This window comes from Lissotriton helveticus, chromosome 9 (genome assembly GCF_964261635.1).
Source record: "Lissotriton helveticus chromosome 9, aLisHel1.1, whole genome shotgun sequence".
NCBI lineage: Eukaryota > Metazoa > Chordata > Amphibia > Caudata > Salamandridae > Lissotriton > Lissotriton helveticus.
This window is the reverse complement of record NC_136070.1, coordinates 902,164,282-902,181,937: the sequence shown is the minus strand read 5'-3', so window position 1 is coordinate 902,181,937 and position 17,656 is coordinate 902,164,282. Positions and strand designations below refer to the sequence as shown.

The following is a 17,656-nucleotide window of genomic DNA, read 5'->3' as shown; positions in this document are numbered from 1 at the left end:
CCAACAGGGAGTGCATCTGCAGACCAAGTGTGAGCCCACACACCTTGCAAACTTGGAGACAAACGCTAGGGAGAGAGTTCACTGATGGTTGGTTTTTCTTATATCTGCTGTTTTTCTCGACCCAAGCCACCACTGTTGTGTTACTTCTGAGAAAACCTGAATAATGTGATTCGCGTAGTGTCCTGACATGTTTCAACATGCGCAGAAGTGCCCAGAGAGGACAATGATTTAAAGATATGAAACTACTAAACGCATTAAGGCTGAAAATAATGAGTTGTGCAGCTCTGGTTGCAACAAAGGGTTATATTAAATACTTCCTTAGCCTTGACTGGCTCTGTGCTGTGCTGCTCATCAACATTACCTTGGCGACCCAGTTACCTTCTTCAGATAGGACAACCATGGGCAGCATAGTGTCTCTTTTATCAGCAGTTGGAGTAATTTACATTTCTTACAGGCCTAGTCACAGTTTCAGGTCCTTGTGTGTTCACTCAGTGTTTCATCCTCCTGAATTTGATCAAATGAGTACTACTAAGTAAGGTAACAGAAAACTTCTGTTAGATAGTACTAAGAAACCACATGGGTAAATGGGCACTGAATAACAGACGTGTGTTGTTTTTTATTTGTGGACTCGTAGCTGCAGGGTGTATGGGGGGTCTGATAGGTTCTCGGATGTGAATTTTGGGTTGCTTCTCCAAATGAGGAGGGACCCGGAGCTGTATTTACACGAATATGTTGATGATGCAGAATTAGCCCAAGCGTTGACAGATCTGTTCTCAGCGTCACTGCCTTGGGATGGCTGTTGAGTTCTGCATGCTCTAAAGCTGGCCTTGGGTCTGTCAGTCTGAAACAGAGATCACCATCCTCTGTGCTTGAACACCTTTGACATGTCTCACCCTTTTTAATACTATGCCCTTCGTTTTTGGGAAATCTTATCCAGCTCCAAGTCAAAATCCTGGGGATCTTTGTAGATCTTATAAACAACAAAGGAATCTGGTGGTCTGACAAAGCACAAAGTACTGAAAAAGAAAAAGAAACAGGAACAGAGAAAATCACTGTGGTTCCTTAAAGATAGTAAAAATACCACTCTAAATCTAAACAACCTGAGAGATAAAGTAAGCCCTGAGGAGGGAAGCTAAGAGAAGGATTTCCATCAACTGCCCTTCGTGGCCAGTGTCATCATTTGGAACTCTAGCTTCCCCGTCACCTCAACCCATTTAACGTGGGGGATGAAACTGTGATCTAGGAGGATAAACCAAATCACTAGGGCACCAGGAGAACCAATGGTAAATGACTAACAGCCTATCGTCCTAAGTACACAGACCAAGTCATCAAGTGCAGTGCAGGAACATTTTTATGAAAAATTGAATTAAAAAGACTTGACAGCAATCCAAACAATTCTATTAATGATTGCTGCTAAGCCTATTAAAAAGATGCAGGTACGGCTAGTAACAAATACGCCGCAGTTCTATGGTCTACTAGTTTCAGCCAAATGGGCAAAAGAGCCCTGGCTTTCTTCAGGACCATCTAAATAATAGCTACTGCAATAAGTGCGATTTGAAATAAAACAAAGTGCAAAAAAATGAAAGATAATATAATCACAGTGTCACCGTCTGTGACCATTACCAATACCTCTATACAGGATGAATGGTTTCCATACCTAAAGAGAAGAAAAAATGAATAAGTATATGAATCTCTCAAAGATTGAGATCCACGCACTTCTCTTTCCTCTTCAGTAACACACATCACATAATGGTGCACTCACCTATCCTTTGTAGATCAACATTGTCCATTGTTACTCCACGATAAGTTGGTCCATGCCAGATTTTAAAGATAACTATGTACTATGTACATGTCTTTAACCCGTTCGCTGCGGGTGTCGGCCAACAGCCGTCGTGAGCACTACCTCCGTAGTGCTGCACACGTCCGTTGGCCGACGCGGCCCCGCTTGCTCAATGGAACGCTCCGCACTGGCGAGGAATGCTCGAAGCACCAAACGGGTTAAAATACAGTCATTGTATGTATATTTATTTCACGTGACTGGCCTGAAACTCTGCCATGTGGAGGTTCCCCGTGGACAAACCAGCTACGTTAACATCTCATTACTGCTTGGAGCACTAGCCACACTTGCCATGACCAATCCTTGGTTGAAATATGCTGGTTGCCTTTCCTCGGGCCTCCACACACAACCCCTTGGACTGCTGCAGATGGGCCAAAACATAGCGGTCAGACTCATAATGGGCCTGTAGAAAAGTAACTATGCAACCTCAACATGCAGAAGCATGTTGTGATGCAGAGTAAAACTCCCATCCGCATTTAAAGAAGCAATAGTGGTTGTTGAATATGGAGCATCACACTGGATAGAACTCAATATTTAAAGTGCCATTTTCACAAATCAACCAGTGCAAAGAGACCAGTGCCAACTGAACCCATGACTCCATCAGTGAGTGCACACACTAAATATGCTATTTGGGCGCAGAGGAAGGACATACTGCTCTAATACTGGATGTCTTAAATGAAATCCCTTTAAATGTAGGATCAAACACTTAGGGGGCCATTATGATGTCGGGCGGATCGCCACCGGCCGACCGGCGGTGGCGATCCACCCGACATCTATCCCTGCCCGCACGCCACTTACCCCCACCCTATTACAAAGGCAGGGGGCGCAGCGGCGGACGGAAAGACCGCCTGCCGCTTTTCCGTAGGCAGCCAATCGTTACGTTTGCCTGCCATGCGGTCCTGGGCCATAATATGGTGGCGGTGCCTAGCAGGGTCCGCCCGCCATATTAGGATGTCTGCGGATTTTGGCTTTTCCATGGCGGCGATGCTGTCATGGAAGGGCATGCAGTTTTTGGCTTTGGGGTTGCGGGCCCCCGTGGTGTTGGGGGGTGCACTTGGGGGATACCTATTGTACCCCCCTACATTGGCATGCACATGGCGCCAGGCACCACACAGTGCCTGTCAAGTTGTGCATGCCAATGCACAACATGCACATTTGACATTGTGGCGGGTGCTGCACAAAGCACCGCCTGCCACAATGTTAAATTTGCGGGATGCGACCGCCAGGGTGGCGGTTGCATCCTAATGGGCACAGCGGGACCGCCGCATCTCTGGCGGTGGGTCCCGTTCACCGTTACGGCCCGCCCGCCACCGTAATGGACCCCTTAGTGTTAAGATTTAGGGGGAGTGAAGTAGGATTAAGAAACCTGTGTAAGTAGGGCTGGATTTAGAGCTGTTTGCACCTGGTGCAACAATCATTTTTGCCCCCCCCTTCCCTCATGATCACCTCCTCGGATGCCCTCATGACCACCAAGCAAAAGTGCCCCTCATCTTTCCATGGCCCCTCTCTCACATACATTTCATTTGTTTTAAAGCACTATTAAAGGCTAACTTTACTAATAAGAATGTACTACCTAAGCAAATACATTATTTTCAGCAACATTAGGAATCGATAATGAAAGACTGGGGGGAAAAAACAGAACGTCCTAACCTATTTTATGCAGTTTACATGCAGGTCTTTGATGACAGTTCTTAACAGTTGCAGTTCTATATCAGGGATCTCTGTAACAAAAGCAGTAATCCACTGAGCTATCCACATAAAATACAGATCAGTGGTCTGCACGGTACGTGTTATTTGCAGCGGGAATATTAACCCTCTCCCCTGCGTTATAGCGTGTCAAAACTCGCCCTAGACCATACTCTGATCTCTTTTTCTAGCAGAAACATTATTCACAAGTAATATCTTGACATTTTTAAAGCTGCCTGAAAACTGAACACACAAGGAACTCTGCTGAAGGTGTTTTTAAATTGTAAGTTATTACTAAACTCAGAGTACTCCACCCCCCCAAGTCAGCGCCCTCCCCCCAGGTCAGCACCCAGTACGGCCTCAAAAGTCGCACTGCCCTAAAGCCGGCCCTGCGTGTGAGCTTCCATTTCCAATACTGGTATGACCTGGTCGTGGAGAAGAGAGAGCGGGTTCTAGTTGTCCTACCTCTTGATCTTCCTGCTTATGGAACCTTGCTAGAAGCTCTTTTGTTAGACTTACATGATATTCTTACTGTCTTTCGGATTTGGGCTTCTTGGATTGCCTGTTGCCTCTCACTCACAAGCAATCACACCAGACAATAAAAGTGAGCAACGCTGAGAGTCCGCTTTACAATGCACAGCTCAGTGGGGATCTATGCATGCTTAATACCATGCAATGTTCAATAAACGGTATAAAGATCTGTCACCATGGCCCTAGCTGCCACAGTATGGTCCTGCCGCGTGTAACCAGTATGTACAGTAAAACATGTCTACAATTATACATGCAAATACAACGGGCTGGACTGTTCCCATGAGGCACATGGTCAGACTGATTTGCAAATGGCCATGTCTGAACTGGGGTGGTGGCAGTGGCGTAACGAACCTTGAGGGGGCCCCCCTGCAGGGTACGTGAAGGGGCCCCCTCCGGACTCAATCTAGAGCTCCCCAGCAGAAGTGCGGTGCTGACGGGGCCCCCTGGAGTGTGAGGGCCCCCCTCACCGCGGGGGCTGCAGGGGCCTGTGTTACGCCCGTGGGTGGTGGAGTGAGCTAAAGAATGATGATGGATTAAACCCAGATCAGTTGACTGGGGGTGGGTGTTTGATTTGCTCAAACGCTCCGTCCATCATCCCCTTTGGTATCGCTACATTTATACATGTCCAGATTCATGGTGGTCGAGTATTGCGATTATGTACAAATCATAAAACTACGGCACACGCCTGAGGCCATTAAAGGAAATCTTACAAGTAACCACCTTTCTGTGCCATCTTTTGTAGCTTCCAGTGTGCCCACCTGCCTAACCGAGTACTGGAAAGCATCAGTCTCATCGATACTCCTGGGATTCTGTCAGGAGCCAAGCAGCGCGTGAGCCGAGGTAAGGGCCCGATGACTGATTCACATGGGGGAATGATGTCGCACTTTTTGTACGTGTTTTAAATTTTTTGTTGCATCTCATGTTGGTCACAATAGTATAAGGAGATGATGGACATACTTTTGTTCCTGGGGTCAAACTGTTGAATATGGAGGAATTGATTAAAAAATTTGAAATAAGAACTGAAAGAGTATTGCCTCAGAGCTGTACTTTTAAAGTCACTTGTGTTTGATTATGAGAAGCCTACATAGCAATGATTTCGATAGCCTGTAATTTAGAAAATATTGTTATGTCTCGATGGTGCTTGTTGGGCCTTACACCGCCAGGGAAAATAAACCACTACAGGAGCAGATTTGTCCATGGCAGTATGACCACTGCATCTGTGAGCTCGTTATTAGTGGTGCTTCCATCCTCTGGCTCTGGAATATCGACCAATGAGGTGGCAGTATTTCCCTTTAAAATGGTGATAGGGACCAGCTGAGCAGAATTATAGAGAATACTCCGGCTCTACCAGCCGTAAGGGTAAAGTGGGCGCATGAGGCCTATTTTAATAGTGTCTCATATAGTAGCGTTAGCGTTCTCCCGAAGCACTGCTAGGATTCCCACTATTGGCCGCCCAAATTAGCAGAAGGGGTGTAGTGTGAGGGCACAACACAATTATTTTGGTGTACAAATTGAAGGGAAAAGCCGGATTGAAGTCATTCTGATGGAAATCACATGGTTTCCTCAGGCCATAAGTGGTCTGTGCTCATAACTAGGGTCTCAATGGTCCCACATTTAGGAAAACAGGACCATAAAAGGTCAAGTGTGTGCCACTGCTGGTTCTGTCCAGAACTGGTGGTTGGGGGGGCTCTGTGGGACCTAGCACCTTTTCCTGCACCCTCTTCCCCATGGACAGCGCCACTATGAGGACAGTGGTGGTGCTGGAAAAAAAAAATTTTGGCCCTCCTGCCTCCCACCACACATAGCAGAGTTGGTGGTAAGATACTACCCCTTGTGTAGGGTTTTCCTCGGTAGGTGACTGTATTATCCTAGGTTAAATCAACTTCTGACATGTAGTAAACTATATAGTAGACTACAAAGTAATTCTGACAGTTTCAAGTAGTGAAAGTGCTTAACTGTGCATTTTGAGAATATTTCATAAAAACTAAATGACATTTGAAAATATAAAACGTATTGCCGTTTTTGTTTCAAGTGTAAATAATTATTTATTTGATCTACATTTTTTTTATTCATTCCAGTATGGCCGATGGTGCTTCTTTGATCACTTATTTTGTTAGGGAGTAACCAAGGTAATTTTTCAGAGTAATGCTGTTTACATAAAATGTTCTCTGCTTCAATAGTGTGGTGCTTACGGTTCTCTCTGGCACAGTATAGGGTTTCGTTAAATTATTGGGAGGGCAATCGCACTGTCTTTCAGCATTCGGGTAAGGGAGCTGCGGCTTTGTTACTGCGGAAGCGTATTACTTTTTAGTAGGTCAAGCCTGGGCAGCGTGTGCGCTTCTCTGCGAGGCTGTATTCGAGTATGGACTTGAAGTCCCACCCACTCTCAGCCCATATTTTTCATTGGCTTGTGTCATTGTACTTCATAAATACTGGCTTCTGATTCATTAATAGGCTTGATAGTCCCTCCTTAGTATCCCCTTATCTTCATTTGTAACCTCCCATCAGGACTGGCCATTTTACTTCTGTTACACAGCATGTTTATTTAGTCTGTAAGCACTATTTTCTTTATTGAATTTCTGGTACTGCAGGCACAACGTGCTTTCCTGCAACATTCAGCGTGCCATGCACACTTTCACTTTCAAAGCAGCCTGGGACAACCCTGGCTGCTTCTTTGCAATAAAATAGGTCTCGCTCTTACGAGAGTTTGAGCTATTGGCTTTATAAATGACAATAGCTTAAACTCTCGCAAATGCGAGACCTATTGCATTGCAAAGATTTTTTTGTAAAAGCGCCCGATACGTCACTTTAATGTCAGCCACGCCCCTTTCTTTAGATGAGCCGGTCTAAAGAAAGGTGTGAGGCCGCTATTAAAGTGAAACCGCGGCATGGGGCACTTTTACAAAAAAAAGCATTTATTTGTCAATTTGACAAACCTGCTTTTTGTTTTGTAAAAGCGCCCTATACTCCGGTATTGATATTGTCGTTTACAATGCTAATAGCTCAAACTTTCGTAAATGGGAGACCTATTGCATTGCAAATGGTTGTCTGAAGAACTTTGTTTGTGGTTCTCACCCTATTGGAATGGTGCTCGCATTTCTTGATATCACATTGCAAGACCAAAATGCCCATCTCCAGCATTCTTTTGTAGTGCTATGGTGAAGAATTTCACTCTCTTTATTGAATTTATTTAGGTTATTTGCACCAGGTTGCCTAGGTGATGGAGGTTTCCCTCATCGGATTTACTCTTTCTTATATTTATGTCCTAGCTGATGTTCTTTCTGTCATGTTACTGGAGTTTGGTGTCTCTATGCTATATTATGTGAGTGGTTGATGCTGTATTTTAGGATTAGGAGTGGATGTATTTTCTCTGTCATTTACTTGTAACTAATGTTCTATTTTTCATGTGGCGGAAGTAGTCTTTCTTCTGTCAGTGATTTTAATGGCGTGCTTTACATTCTTTTTGTCATTTTGTTTGGGTTCTTTATGTTTTCTTTGCCATCTTATTAGAGAAGTTGTTGTTTCCTCTGTCACATTATTGGGGTGATTAATGTTCTGTTGTTCACCTTACTGGAATGGATGGTGCACACTTTATCGTATTCAATGAATGATACGTGGGTATTTTCTGTGTCTCATGCTACTGGAGAGGCTGATGAGATTTCCGTCATGTTATTTTGGTTACTGATTCTATCACTGTTATGTTGTTGTGTTGGGTTATTCAAATTTGTCCTGCCATTTTAGTAGTTTATGCTCTCTTTGTCATGTGTTTGTAAAAAAAAAAAAACTCGTCATCTTATTGGTGCGCAAGGATAAACAGATGCGTGACGCATCTGATGGCGTAAGGGCGGTGCATTGCTGGAGTCATGTTGCAAGCGCGACGCAACTCCAGCAATGCTCAGGGGCTGCCCATACCTAACATGCTGCTTCACGCCTTATGCCTGCTTCAAGCAGGCGCAGGGTTTCGATGCAGCGGCGTCGGAAAAGTGCGTCACTTTTCAGAGGCTTTTTCCGATGGAACTCCCACCCTGCATACATTAAACCTGACGCAGGTTTAATGTGATGCTGGGTTTTACAAGGTGACTCATCTCCCTAGATGCGTCACTTTGTAAATAAGGCACAACATGGTGCGTGGTTTACGCCTCCGCTGCGTCAAAGAAGTGATGCAACGGCTGCGTAAATGTGTCGCAAGGGGCTTGTAAATCCGCCCCTTGGTGTGTGTACCTACGCAATGATGGAGCCAGCCGTATTTATTAGCTAGGCTGTACAGCATCAGGAATGCTGTGCAGCATAGCTAAATCCAGTGGCTAAACCATCAGGTGCCAAAGGTAAGACCAGCTGGCTTTGCCAATGCTTGTCCTTTCGCTGCCTCCCCTCTACGCCGTCTCCTCTCCTCTCCTGTGGACAGAGTTCAGGCAGGCGGCAGATTATAGCGTCTGCAACTTTCAGCCAGTCGCCAACATTTTTTTGTTTAGAATAGTTGTTTGTTTGAGTCAACAAAATATGTTGGCTGCGGTTCCGGCAGCTCAAGTGCATGCAAACCACCAAGGGTTTGAGCTGGTGAAAGGGGAGCAGGGCACAGTCTGGGGCCAGGACTGGTCCGAAGAATGTTCCATCTGGAAGGGGCATCCGCCCTTCTAAGGGAAATGGAACTCAAGCTCTCACCCAGTTTCTCTGGCTATCATTTATTCTTTTCTAACTTTTCAATACAAATATTTTTTTGTGTTTGATTGTTTGTGGTCAATTAAATCATATTATAAGTGGTGTCTGCACACAGCTCTGTTGAGGTAGCTCAGCCCTCAGTCGCAGCTGCTGCCAATATACAGTGGCAGGCAGCTGGGGAGGGGTATTAAAAAGAAATAATATAAATCTCATTGCTATTACCAAGCATGAGAGCAATGCCAGAATTGGCCTGAGCTGGCTGGTTTGACCCTCGCTCAGGCACAGGAAGTCTGTGCCGTTTCTCCACCTGGCTGTGGAATACAGCTGGGTTTGAGAAACCTAAGTGTGCGTGCCAGTTTGGCTGTCTTAAGACGGATGGCCAAACTGACATAAGCACTTCCAGTACCCACCACTCTGCCGACATGCCATGACCCTGCCTCGCCCCTCCCTAAGAATGCATGGCTCACAGGGTCAGCCAGTCAGTTAAAAAAAATGATAATAAAATAGTTTTTTTATCATTTTATTTTTTAACTGCTGGATTTGAGCAGTGTGGCGAGGCTCCTCCGCCATTACAGAGGTGCCACCTCTGTCAGTCCTTCTAAAACCCATCTACATCTCTATCCGGATCTGCAAAATCCAGGCTATTTGAGTGATAGTGCACATAAAATACTTGTCTCTTAGTTCCAGCACCCACACACGCAGATCTGATGATATACCTTCCTCCTGACCTGTTCCTTCGCCCACCATGCCACTCATGGGTACAGTCCAGCCCGAGCTGCCAGGCCAGGTCCTCCCTTGACCGGCTGGGTCTAATCTGAGTTGGGGTGGTGGGCAAAAGAACAAGGCATTGGAATGCTACCCCGAGTGATTGCATATGGTTAGACTTATTACAAGCATCTACCCATCACCTTTTGTGTGTGTCATGTACCGCTGTAAGTGGTCAAGGCTATGCCCAGACGTGGGTCCCTTACTCACTTTGCCACTGGAAGCAGCTACACCTGACTAAAGAGTCCCAATCAGGGAGAAACTGGTCTTGGGTTGTTTGTGTTCCAGTTCAGGATGGACCTGGCTTGGCAGTTTGGGCTGGAGTGTTCCTATTTAAGCAGAGCCAGGACTGATTTGCATATGGCTGGGTCTAATCTGAGGTGGCATGGCGGGCAAAAGAATGATGGGTTGGAATGCTACCCCTAGTCATTGCCAGTGGAGAAACTTATTACAAGCATTCCTTCCATCAGATTTTGTGTGTTTGCCATACATTTGTCAGTTCAACTGTCCCACTTATTTTGTTTCTGGCTTCCACAGCATACAGCATGTGGCAGTGGGTCAGGGCTGGTGGGTTGCTCTTTACTTTGTCAATGCTTTTTTTTCTCCATTTTTATGCTTTAGAAAATAGCCACACTTGAGTGTTTAAAATATGTGTACATGTTATAGTAAGTTTAAGAAAACAGTACCCTTTTCTTGCAATAATAAGAATCATATTTTTCCGGTGTTTTTTAAAAAGTTTTTAATTGTTTTGATGCCTGCTCTAAGAACACCTGCCTGTTAGGAAGCATTATAGAGTCTTATTAAAATGATATGCAATTCTTACTTTTTGTGTATTCCAGGTGTATGGCTGCTTTGTTTAGGTAGCAGTATTTGTTTTTTTATTTTGTTGGCATATGCCTGCAGTACAATATTAAAAGGTAACACCATAGTAGCATGCCCATTGACTTTAAGTGATATTTTGGCTTTGCCATTGCCTGTTACTTGTTAGGGCTCCCTAATGGAAAGCTAGTCCAGCACTCCAGGTATACTATCAATTTTCCACCACAGCTTGTAGATAATAAAATATTGGTATATTGTCCCCACTGACTGTAACTCTGAGATTGTAGGAGATACCATTGCCCCATTGGACTTTCATATTTTGACAACAGTTGGTAAAAGTGTTTTTTGATCAAATTTTATATTGATTGGTGTGACTTTAGCTTAGTTTGCAAAAAACATTAAACAAAGTATGAAAGGACCAGGGGACCTAACAGAATATAGCATGGTTCTGGGATCAGAATGTTCCTCCCATAGCAATAGAGTGTTTCAGCCCTGGGGCACCAGCATGTATGAGCTCCTGTGTTAAAAATGTTTAGGTCCAATGAGGGCTTGAGAGTGATCTATTGTGTTGATATCTCATTGGCTCGTTGTAGCCTATGAGTGTTGCCTTGAGCTTGTGCAGTAAAAGGGCAGATACTGTCAGGGACTAAGTTCTGCACTTCATTATTAGAAAGCGGGAGTTTGTCCGCAGGGGTGCGTTACTTTTAATGTGAGAGTACTGGCACCCCAATGCTCTGTTAATTATCCCACCCTTGTTGCCACAGATGACATCACAAGCTACATCATTGACAGCATCACTTGTGAGATCACATATCACCTCCCCATTGACATTTTAGTAGTCATGCTGACTTTATTGTGTGAACCATAATGTTTCAGTTGTCAGTTGCGAAGTGAAAAGGGGTAATCGAGAGTTTGAGTGTGACTGTGTGACATGTTTAGTGAGTGACAAATGACGATTTACGTCACTCTGCTTTTTGTGCATCCGTGGTGGTTTGTGACCTTATTTTCATGATGCTGAGTCTTTTAGTGACTAACAAGGGACAGTATAGTGTATTTGATTATGACCTTTTATTTCTCGATACTATTATTTTTTTTGTAGTTAACATGTGATCTTTTACTGCTAGAAATTGACTATAACGTTTTAATGTATGCCAGTATACGGTCTAATGCTTGACATAATGACACGTTTTTAGTTTAAGCCTGGGCAGCGCATGCGCTGCTCTGTGAGGCATGCTTTATTCAGGTATGGATTGAAGCTCCGCCCACTCTCTGCTCATAATTTTCATTGGCTTGTGTCATTGTCCTTTATAAACTGTGGCTTTTCATTGGTCTGTATACTTTGTAGTCCTTCCTTAGTACTGCCTTGTCTTATCTTGTAACCTCCCGTAAGGACTGGCCCTCTTACTTGTGTTGTTACTCAGTAGGCTTTAATTACAGCCTCAGAGCACTATTTCTTTCAATGGTTTTCACTTGCCTGCTATTGCAGGCAAGACGTGCTCTCTCCTAGTGCTTTATTATTTAATTTTTTTAATAGCACGTTATGCCACAGTGGCGGCCACGCCTTTGTTTTTATTTGTGGTGTCGAACGAACCTGCATGTTATTTTTCCTTTTTTTCCCCTTTTGTTTTGTTTAGAAGCGCCCCATGCCGCACTTTCATGTGAATAGAGGCCACGCCCCTTTCTTCAGACTAGCCGCATCTAAAGAAAGGTCCACGGCAGTCATTAAAGTGAAAACCTAGCATGGGACGCGTTTACAAAAAAAAGCATTTGTTTGTCAATTTAATGACTGCCGTGGACCCTTCTTTAGACGCAGCTCGTCTAAAGAAGGGGGCGTGGTCTCGATTAACGTGAGCACGCTACATGGGTGCTTTTACCAAAAAAAACTATTTGCATTGCAATTGGTCTCGCATTTGCTAGAGTTTAAGCTATTGTCATTCACAAATGCGATACCTATTGCGTTGCAAATGCTTGTTTGCGTGATGTCACAAGGGTGTGTAAGTTGTGATACTTGAGTTTGTGGCGCTATGAGATCTCATCATGTGATGTTTTAGTTTGAGGCGGGTGCCATTTTAACCCCTTGCGTGCTCGTGACGGAACCGTTCCGTCACGAGCCTCGGGTGGGCTGTGCTGGTGACGGAACGGTTCCGTCACGGCCCGCTCGCCGCGCCTGCGTGGCGCGAATTCCGTGCCTGCACTGAGCGTTCTATTAGGCGGGGGAGGCCGGGGCGGGGCCGTGACGGAACCGTTCCGTCACAAGCACAGCCCACCTGAGGCTCGTGACGGAGCGGTTCCGTCACGAGTACGGGAGCGCAGCGCGGCCCCCCTCCCCCTTAGCACTGCGGCAGAATAGCCGCCGCAGCTAAGGGGTTAATAAGTGACGCTTGGATTAGTTGCTGTCTTCGCAGTTTGCTCTAAGTGGTCCAGGCCCTGGTGGGGCTCAGCCTTGCCAAGAAAATAAAACTAAATTTGAAAAAAAGGGCCTCTTTTTCTTTCCTTCGCCGACGGAGGCCAAAGACTCAGTCCCTTTGCTCACTGTGTGTTCTTGGGCGAATGACTCGGTCCTTGTCCCTATGTTTTCGTGGCTTTGCCTTGGTGAGCATGGAATCTTCCAGAACAAACAGTCTTCCTTGATGCCTCCGCTGCGTTTTCTGTACCTGTGACTGCCAGTGTGTGTGCTGCGCTTCACGTTACTATAAATACAGTTCTACCGCACATCTGCAAAGATATGTGCCTTTCTTTCCAGAAGTTTCCTTCTTCCCCCAAACTTGGCTGCCTTGCCTGTTCTCGTTTTTTTTCGATTTTCCCTTTTCCACTGCAGGCCAGATTTGCGAAATGAATCACCCCATTGTTTTAATTTACACGTAGTTTACTGAAACTCTGCGAGGCGGAGGAAGAGGGGCGCGGTTGTTGCGGGTATGGACGGAGATCGCGCCTCTGCAACAGTTGTGTTCAAAAGCCTGTTAGATATAATTGGTTATTAAACATTGTTTACACATAGTTGCTAGTGCCAGCTGGCCGCAGTTCACGTTGGATAATAAATCCCGTCCAGAGTTCTCTGTGAACTGCGCTGAGCATGCTGGGACTTGTAGGTCACGCGTGCATAATGCTGCCGGTTTAAACTAGAACTGGATTAAAGTTGCGTGTCATACTGAAGCCACTGTGCCAGTTGATATTTACTTTAGGATACTAACAATGAAATGCCCATAGGGGCCTCAGGAATTCCTCACATCCACCAGGGAGGGGTTTGCAGCTCTGCCATGTGCCACGCATTGCGTGTTAGACTAACGCAACAGGAGAATGCGTCGGCATCCCCGCATGGTACTATATTTCTAACACAGAAGGGCTCTGTTGGAAAGAGTTTGCAATCTCTGTTTCGTACTCTTTGATCTATATGAAGCCTGTCCGGGTTCTCCACCATTTTATTCTTCGTTAGTGAACCAGGCGCCGGGAAACCCTTTTTGGGTAGCTGTTGCGCCCTATAAATTGATAAAATAAAATAAAATAAATAAAATAACCACCATTTTAACTAGATAAGTGAGCTCATTCATTAAAATCTCTTGTCCCGGAGTCTCATTTGCCCTATTTAAATACACTTTTTTCTTTTTCACATCAAGGTTCGCCAATCCACACCACTAGCCCCACACCCTCACTTACTTCATCAAACGGCATTTCATGAAACGATCTCCGGCAAAGAGCTCTTTCGCTGGAGTCCGCCGGGCATTGCAGCGCCGGCCCGACGAGGAGCTTGCCCAATGATGAAGCATGACGCTCCTTTGGGTGTGTGAGGGCTCTTGCTCCTATTGGAGCAGATTCCCACTCTAATAAACCATAACTATACACACTCTTTAACTCCCTGCGTGCTGGTGACGGAACCACTCCGTCACCAGCCACGGACGCGCTGTGCTGGTGACGGAGTGGTTCCGTCGCAGCCCGGCCGCCGCGCCTGCGCGGCATCAATTTCGTCCCTGCGCGGTGCGTTCTATTGAGCGGGCGGGGCCGTGACGGAACCACTCAGTCACAAGCACAGCGCACCCGTGGCTCGTGATGGAGTGGTTCCGTCATGAGCATGGCGGCGCCACGCAGCCCCCCTCGCCCCCAGCGCCGCGGCGGAATTACCGCCACGGCCAAGGGGTTACTAGGAACTGCACACTCCTGTTGCATCATGAGATATGGTAAGGAGCACGAACTTTGGACCTAATCACTCCTGGTCACCTCCCTCTTTTGTCATAAAGTCAACGCTTATAGTCACAGAGAGTTACCAAGTGAATAGTCTGACCACAAGCCACCCCAGGGCTCAAACGTGTAATTGGGTTGTGGATCAGGTTTTCTTCCCCTCCATGAAATCGAGGCGCTTTACATCCGTGAAATATGGTTAGTCATTACACTCGGCAGACGGCTGTGTCATGCCGCCCTTCTTCGTCTGTGCTTGACCCTGTTTTTCCTACAGTGAACTCAGAGCATTGAGTCCATTGGAAACACTTAGTGTTTTTGTTTGTTCTCCATCAGTACACAAGACTTTTTTAAACAGCGGGGCACTTCTAAAGCGCAACTCCCCCACCATAGTGGATGGTAATTTCTGATGCCTTGCATCAGTAAGGGGCTACTAACAGCTAGGACAGTTAGTTGTTAAGTCATGGGTATAAGCTGAGACACTAGAATTATGCAGCAGAAGAGGACCAAATTATGCGGTAGGGTTGACTAAATGATAAAGCAAGAAAAGACAAATTATGAGGCATAATGTTCCACATTTTCTGATAGAATTTTTACACCTGGTAACTGTCTGAGATAAGACTTCACCTTAATTGGTACTAATTTAATACCCAAATATGGCAATTAGCAACTGAAAGATGACCAATCAATCTTTGTAAAAAGCCCTCTTGTGCACACGAATCCGTGTCACCATACGTTTTGCAACTTTTGCTCCGTTTAAACTAGAAACTATTTTGTTGGTTAAAATCGAAAATGGCTGCAGCTGCAGAACTGCATATTTCCAGGGACCCTGGGTATGTCTTTTTTTTAACTTGCACTTATGGAAGAGGGTCTGATAATCTTGCTTCCCCATCAAAATCCATATAGTTTCCTTTAACTGAAGATCTTCAATTCCTCCTGGATGTATGTTGTGTGATTGTGCTTTTGAGTGGCACGCATGGAGAATGTGTGCCTTATGAATGGTGTGAGGTCGTAAGGCATGTGACAATTATCTGGATTCATTGAGCAACAGTTTATTGTTTTTCACGCCTCATTGTCCTGAGAATCATCCCAGAGAATTTCAACCACAAAAACCATGCTGGAATTTCAATATTGTTTGATTTTGGGGCTGCAAAACATGGTCAACCCAGAAACCTCTCATTGAACAATGTACTGGCCAGACCGGTCACTCATCCACGTCTCAGTTTAATTTGGGGTGCCTGACCTGTGATTTCACAATCTGTGTCACGATGATCATTTGTCACTCCTCCTCCATAGGGTGTAGGAAACCCCGCAACATGCCCGAAACGCTGTTCTTTACTCTGGTTGGCATGAGTTATATTTGAGTTTTGAATTATGGAAGTTGCACCCCTTTTGATTAACTTTTTGATTTTCCACTGGTGCCGTCAATTCTGGATATGTAACGGACAACAAAAATGATTATTTTCTATTGACCCTGAAACAACTGTTGATCAAAATGCCAGGGACAGCGGAAGTGACATCACATATTATTTAAACTTTATTTTCACTAACACATGCATGCTTACACATACACACACATTCACACATACACACACTCGCTCTCACATAAACACCCTCTCACCTGCAAGCACACATGCAACATACATTTTAAAGCATTTTTTACTTACCTCTGCTGCCAGGAAGAGTCTTATTCCAGTTAATTGTAATCAATTCTTTGTTACACTAACAGTGAACTATAACATATGATTCACTATTGGTGTATTAGAAGATTGACAGAAAACAAGGAAAATGTAGCCCCACCTGACGTCCACAAGGAACCCAAACCATCTACTGCAGTGGTACGGGCAGACTAATCAGCAGCTCCTTTCACTATCAGGGCCTAATTACATTTCAAAAGGAGGCTTGTCTTCTCTGTCCTCGCCCAATTGTCTGTCTCTCCGTCCAGGTCAGGAATGTTAGCAATACACTTCCACTGTTTAGGATAACAACCTCACTCCCATCTTGTACACCTGACCAGGCCCAGGACTTCCAAAATGGAACCCGCAGGCCCCCATTTGTCTGGCTCATTTAGGCACACACGGTATGCACCACGCAGGCCAAGGGCCGGACTGGGAATTGAAACCGGCCCTGGCAAACTGCTCGGCCCGCTCCCCTGGGGGGGAAAAGGGGGTGCGGCCGAGCTGTTTGCTAGGGACGGTTTTGGTCGATTATGTTACAGGGAGCCAATATTGCCGGCCCCCCGGTAACAAAAATGGCCCCCAGGGTCTAAAACCAGCCCCCACCCTAGCGGCCCACCGGGGGAAACGCCCGGTTCCTGCTACAGCCAGTCCGGCCCTGCCCAGGCCACTTACACAAATGCACAAATACACACCAATAAATGCACAAAGATCTGGGTTAGCACACGGAAGTAGATTTTTACCTCAGTGGGCCACCTCTGCTCCTGTGACATACATACAAATGTCTGGTAGCAATTGTCGATTCATAAAACATAGTACACTACCACTACGGCTCTACATACTAAACCAATGATGGGGATTGTAGTTCACTGTCATTCAAATGGAGGCATGCTTGGACCAGGACCTCACCCAGGTCAAGCGACAGGCCTAGGCCTTCGCAAGCACACTATATGAGTGGGAGTCTAGGGCCAGAGTCAAAGACCAGGCTATCAAATGCTCGCAGTCTAGTACTTGAAGCAGGGGACACAACTGCGCACCGTGCAGGGGACATTCCAGCCCAACAGTGTTCCATGTGAGGGATACCGCCAGTGTGTAAAATGTAAATGTCAGCATTTGATAAAGCACACAGCTACCTCCAACGGAGGTGTCCCAGCGCTGGGGGCCGTCGGGAAGATTAAGCGAGCTATTGCCCAGAGTCACATGGTGCTGGGCTAACCTGCCGCCGGAGCCGGGGATCGAACCGTTAACCCTGTGGTCCAGAGTCAGGCATCCTGGCCACTGCGCCACATCCCTGAAATGATGGCCCATGTTGTGGGCTCCAACCCAGTGAGTGAGACTGAGCCAGAGTATGACAGCCACAAACACCCAATGACTGACAATGCGCTCTATTGAGTGAAAGTGTTCCCCAATGAGCAGCCCAACTCTAGGGCTCCGATTAGCCCTCAAATGTGGCAGACCTGAAGACGTGTAGTTCAATAAAAAAAAGAGAAAGACTCAGAGCTAGGAACATGTG

At 45.7% G+C, this 17,656-nt stretch overlaps 1 protein-coding gene across 1 annotated transcript in view; it reads left to right on the top strand.

The window, feature by feature from the left end:
- The window catches only part of EHD2 (EH domain containing 2), a 199,397-nt gene that overhangs the window by 8,785 nt on the left and 172,956 nt on the right, over positions 1–17,656 (top strand). Inside the window, exon 2 of the mRNA XM_078661069.1 lies at positions 4,797–4,894. Within this exon, the coding sequence (XP_078517195.1) occupies positions 4,797–4,894 (98 nt within the window). The remainder of the gene's footprint in view (positions 1–4,796; positions 4,895–17,656) is intronic.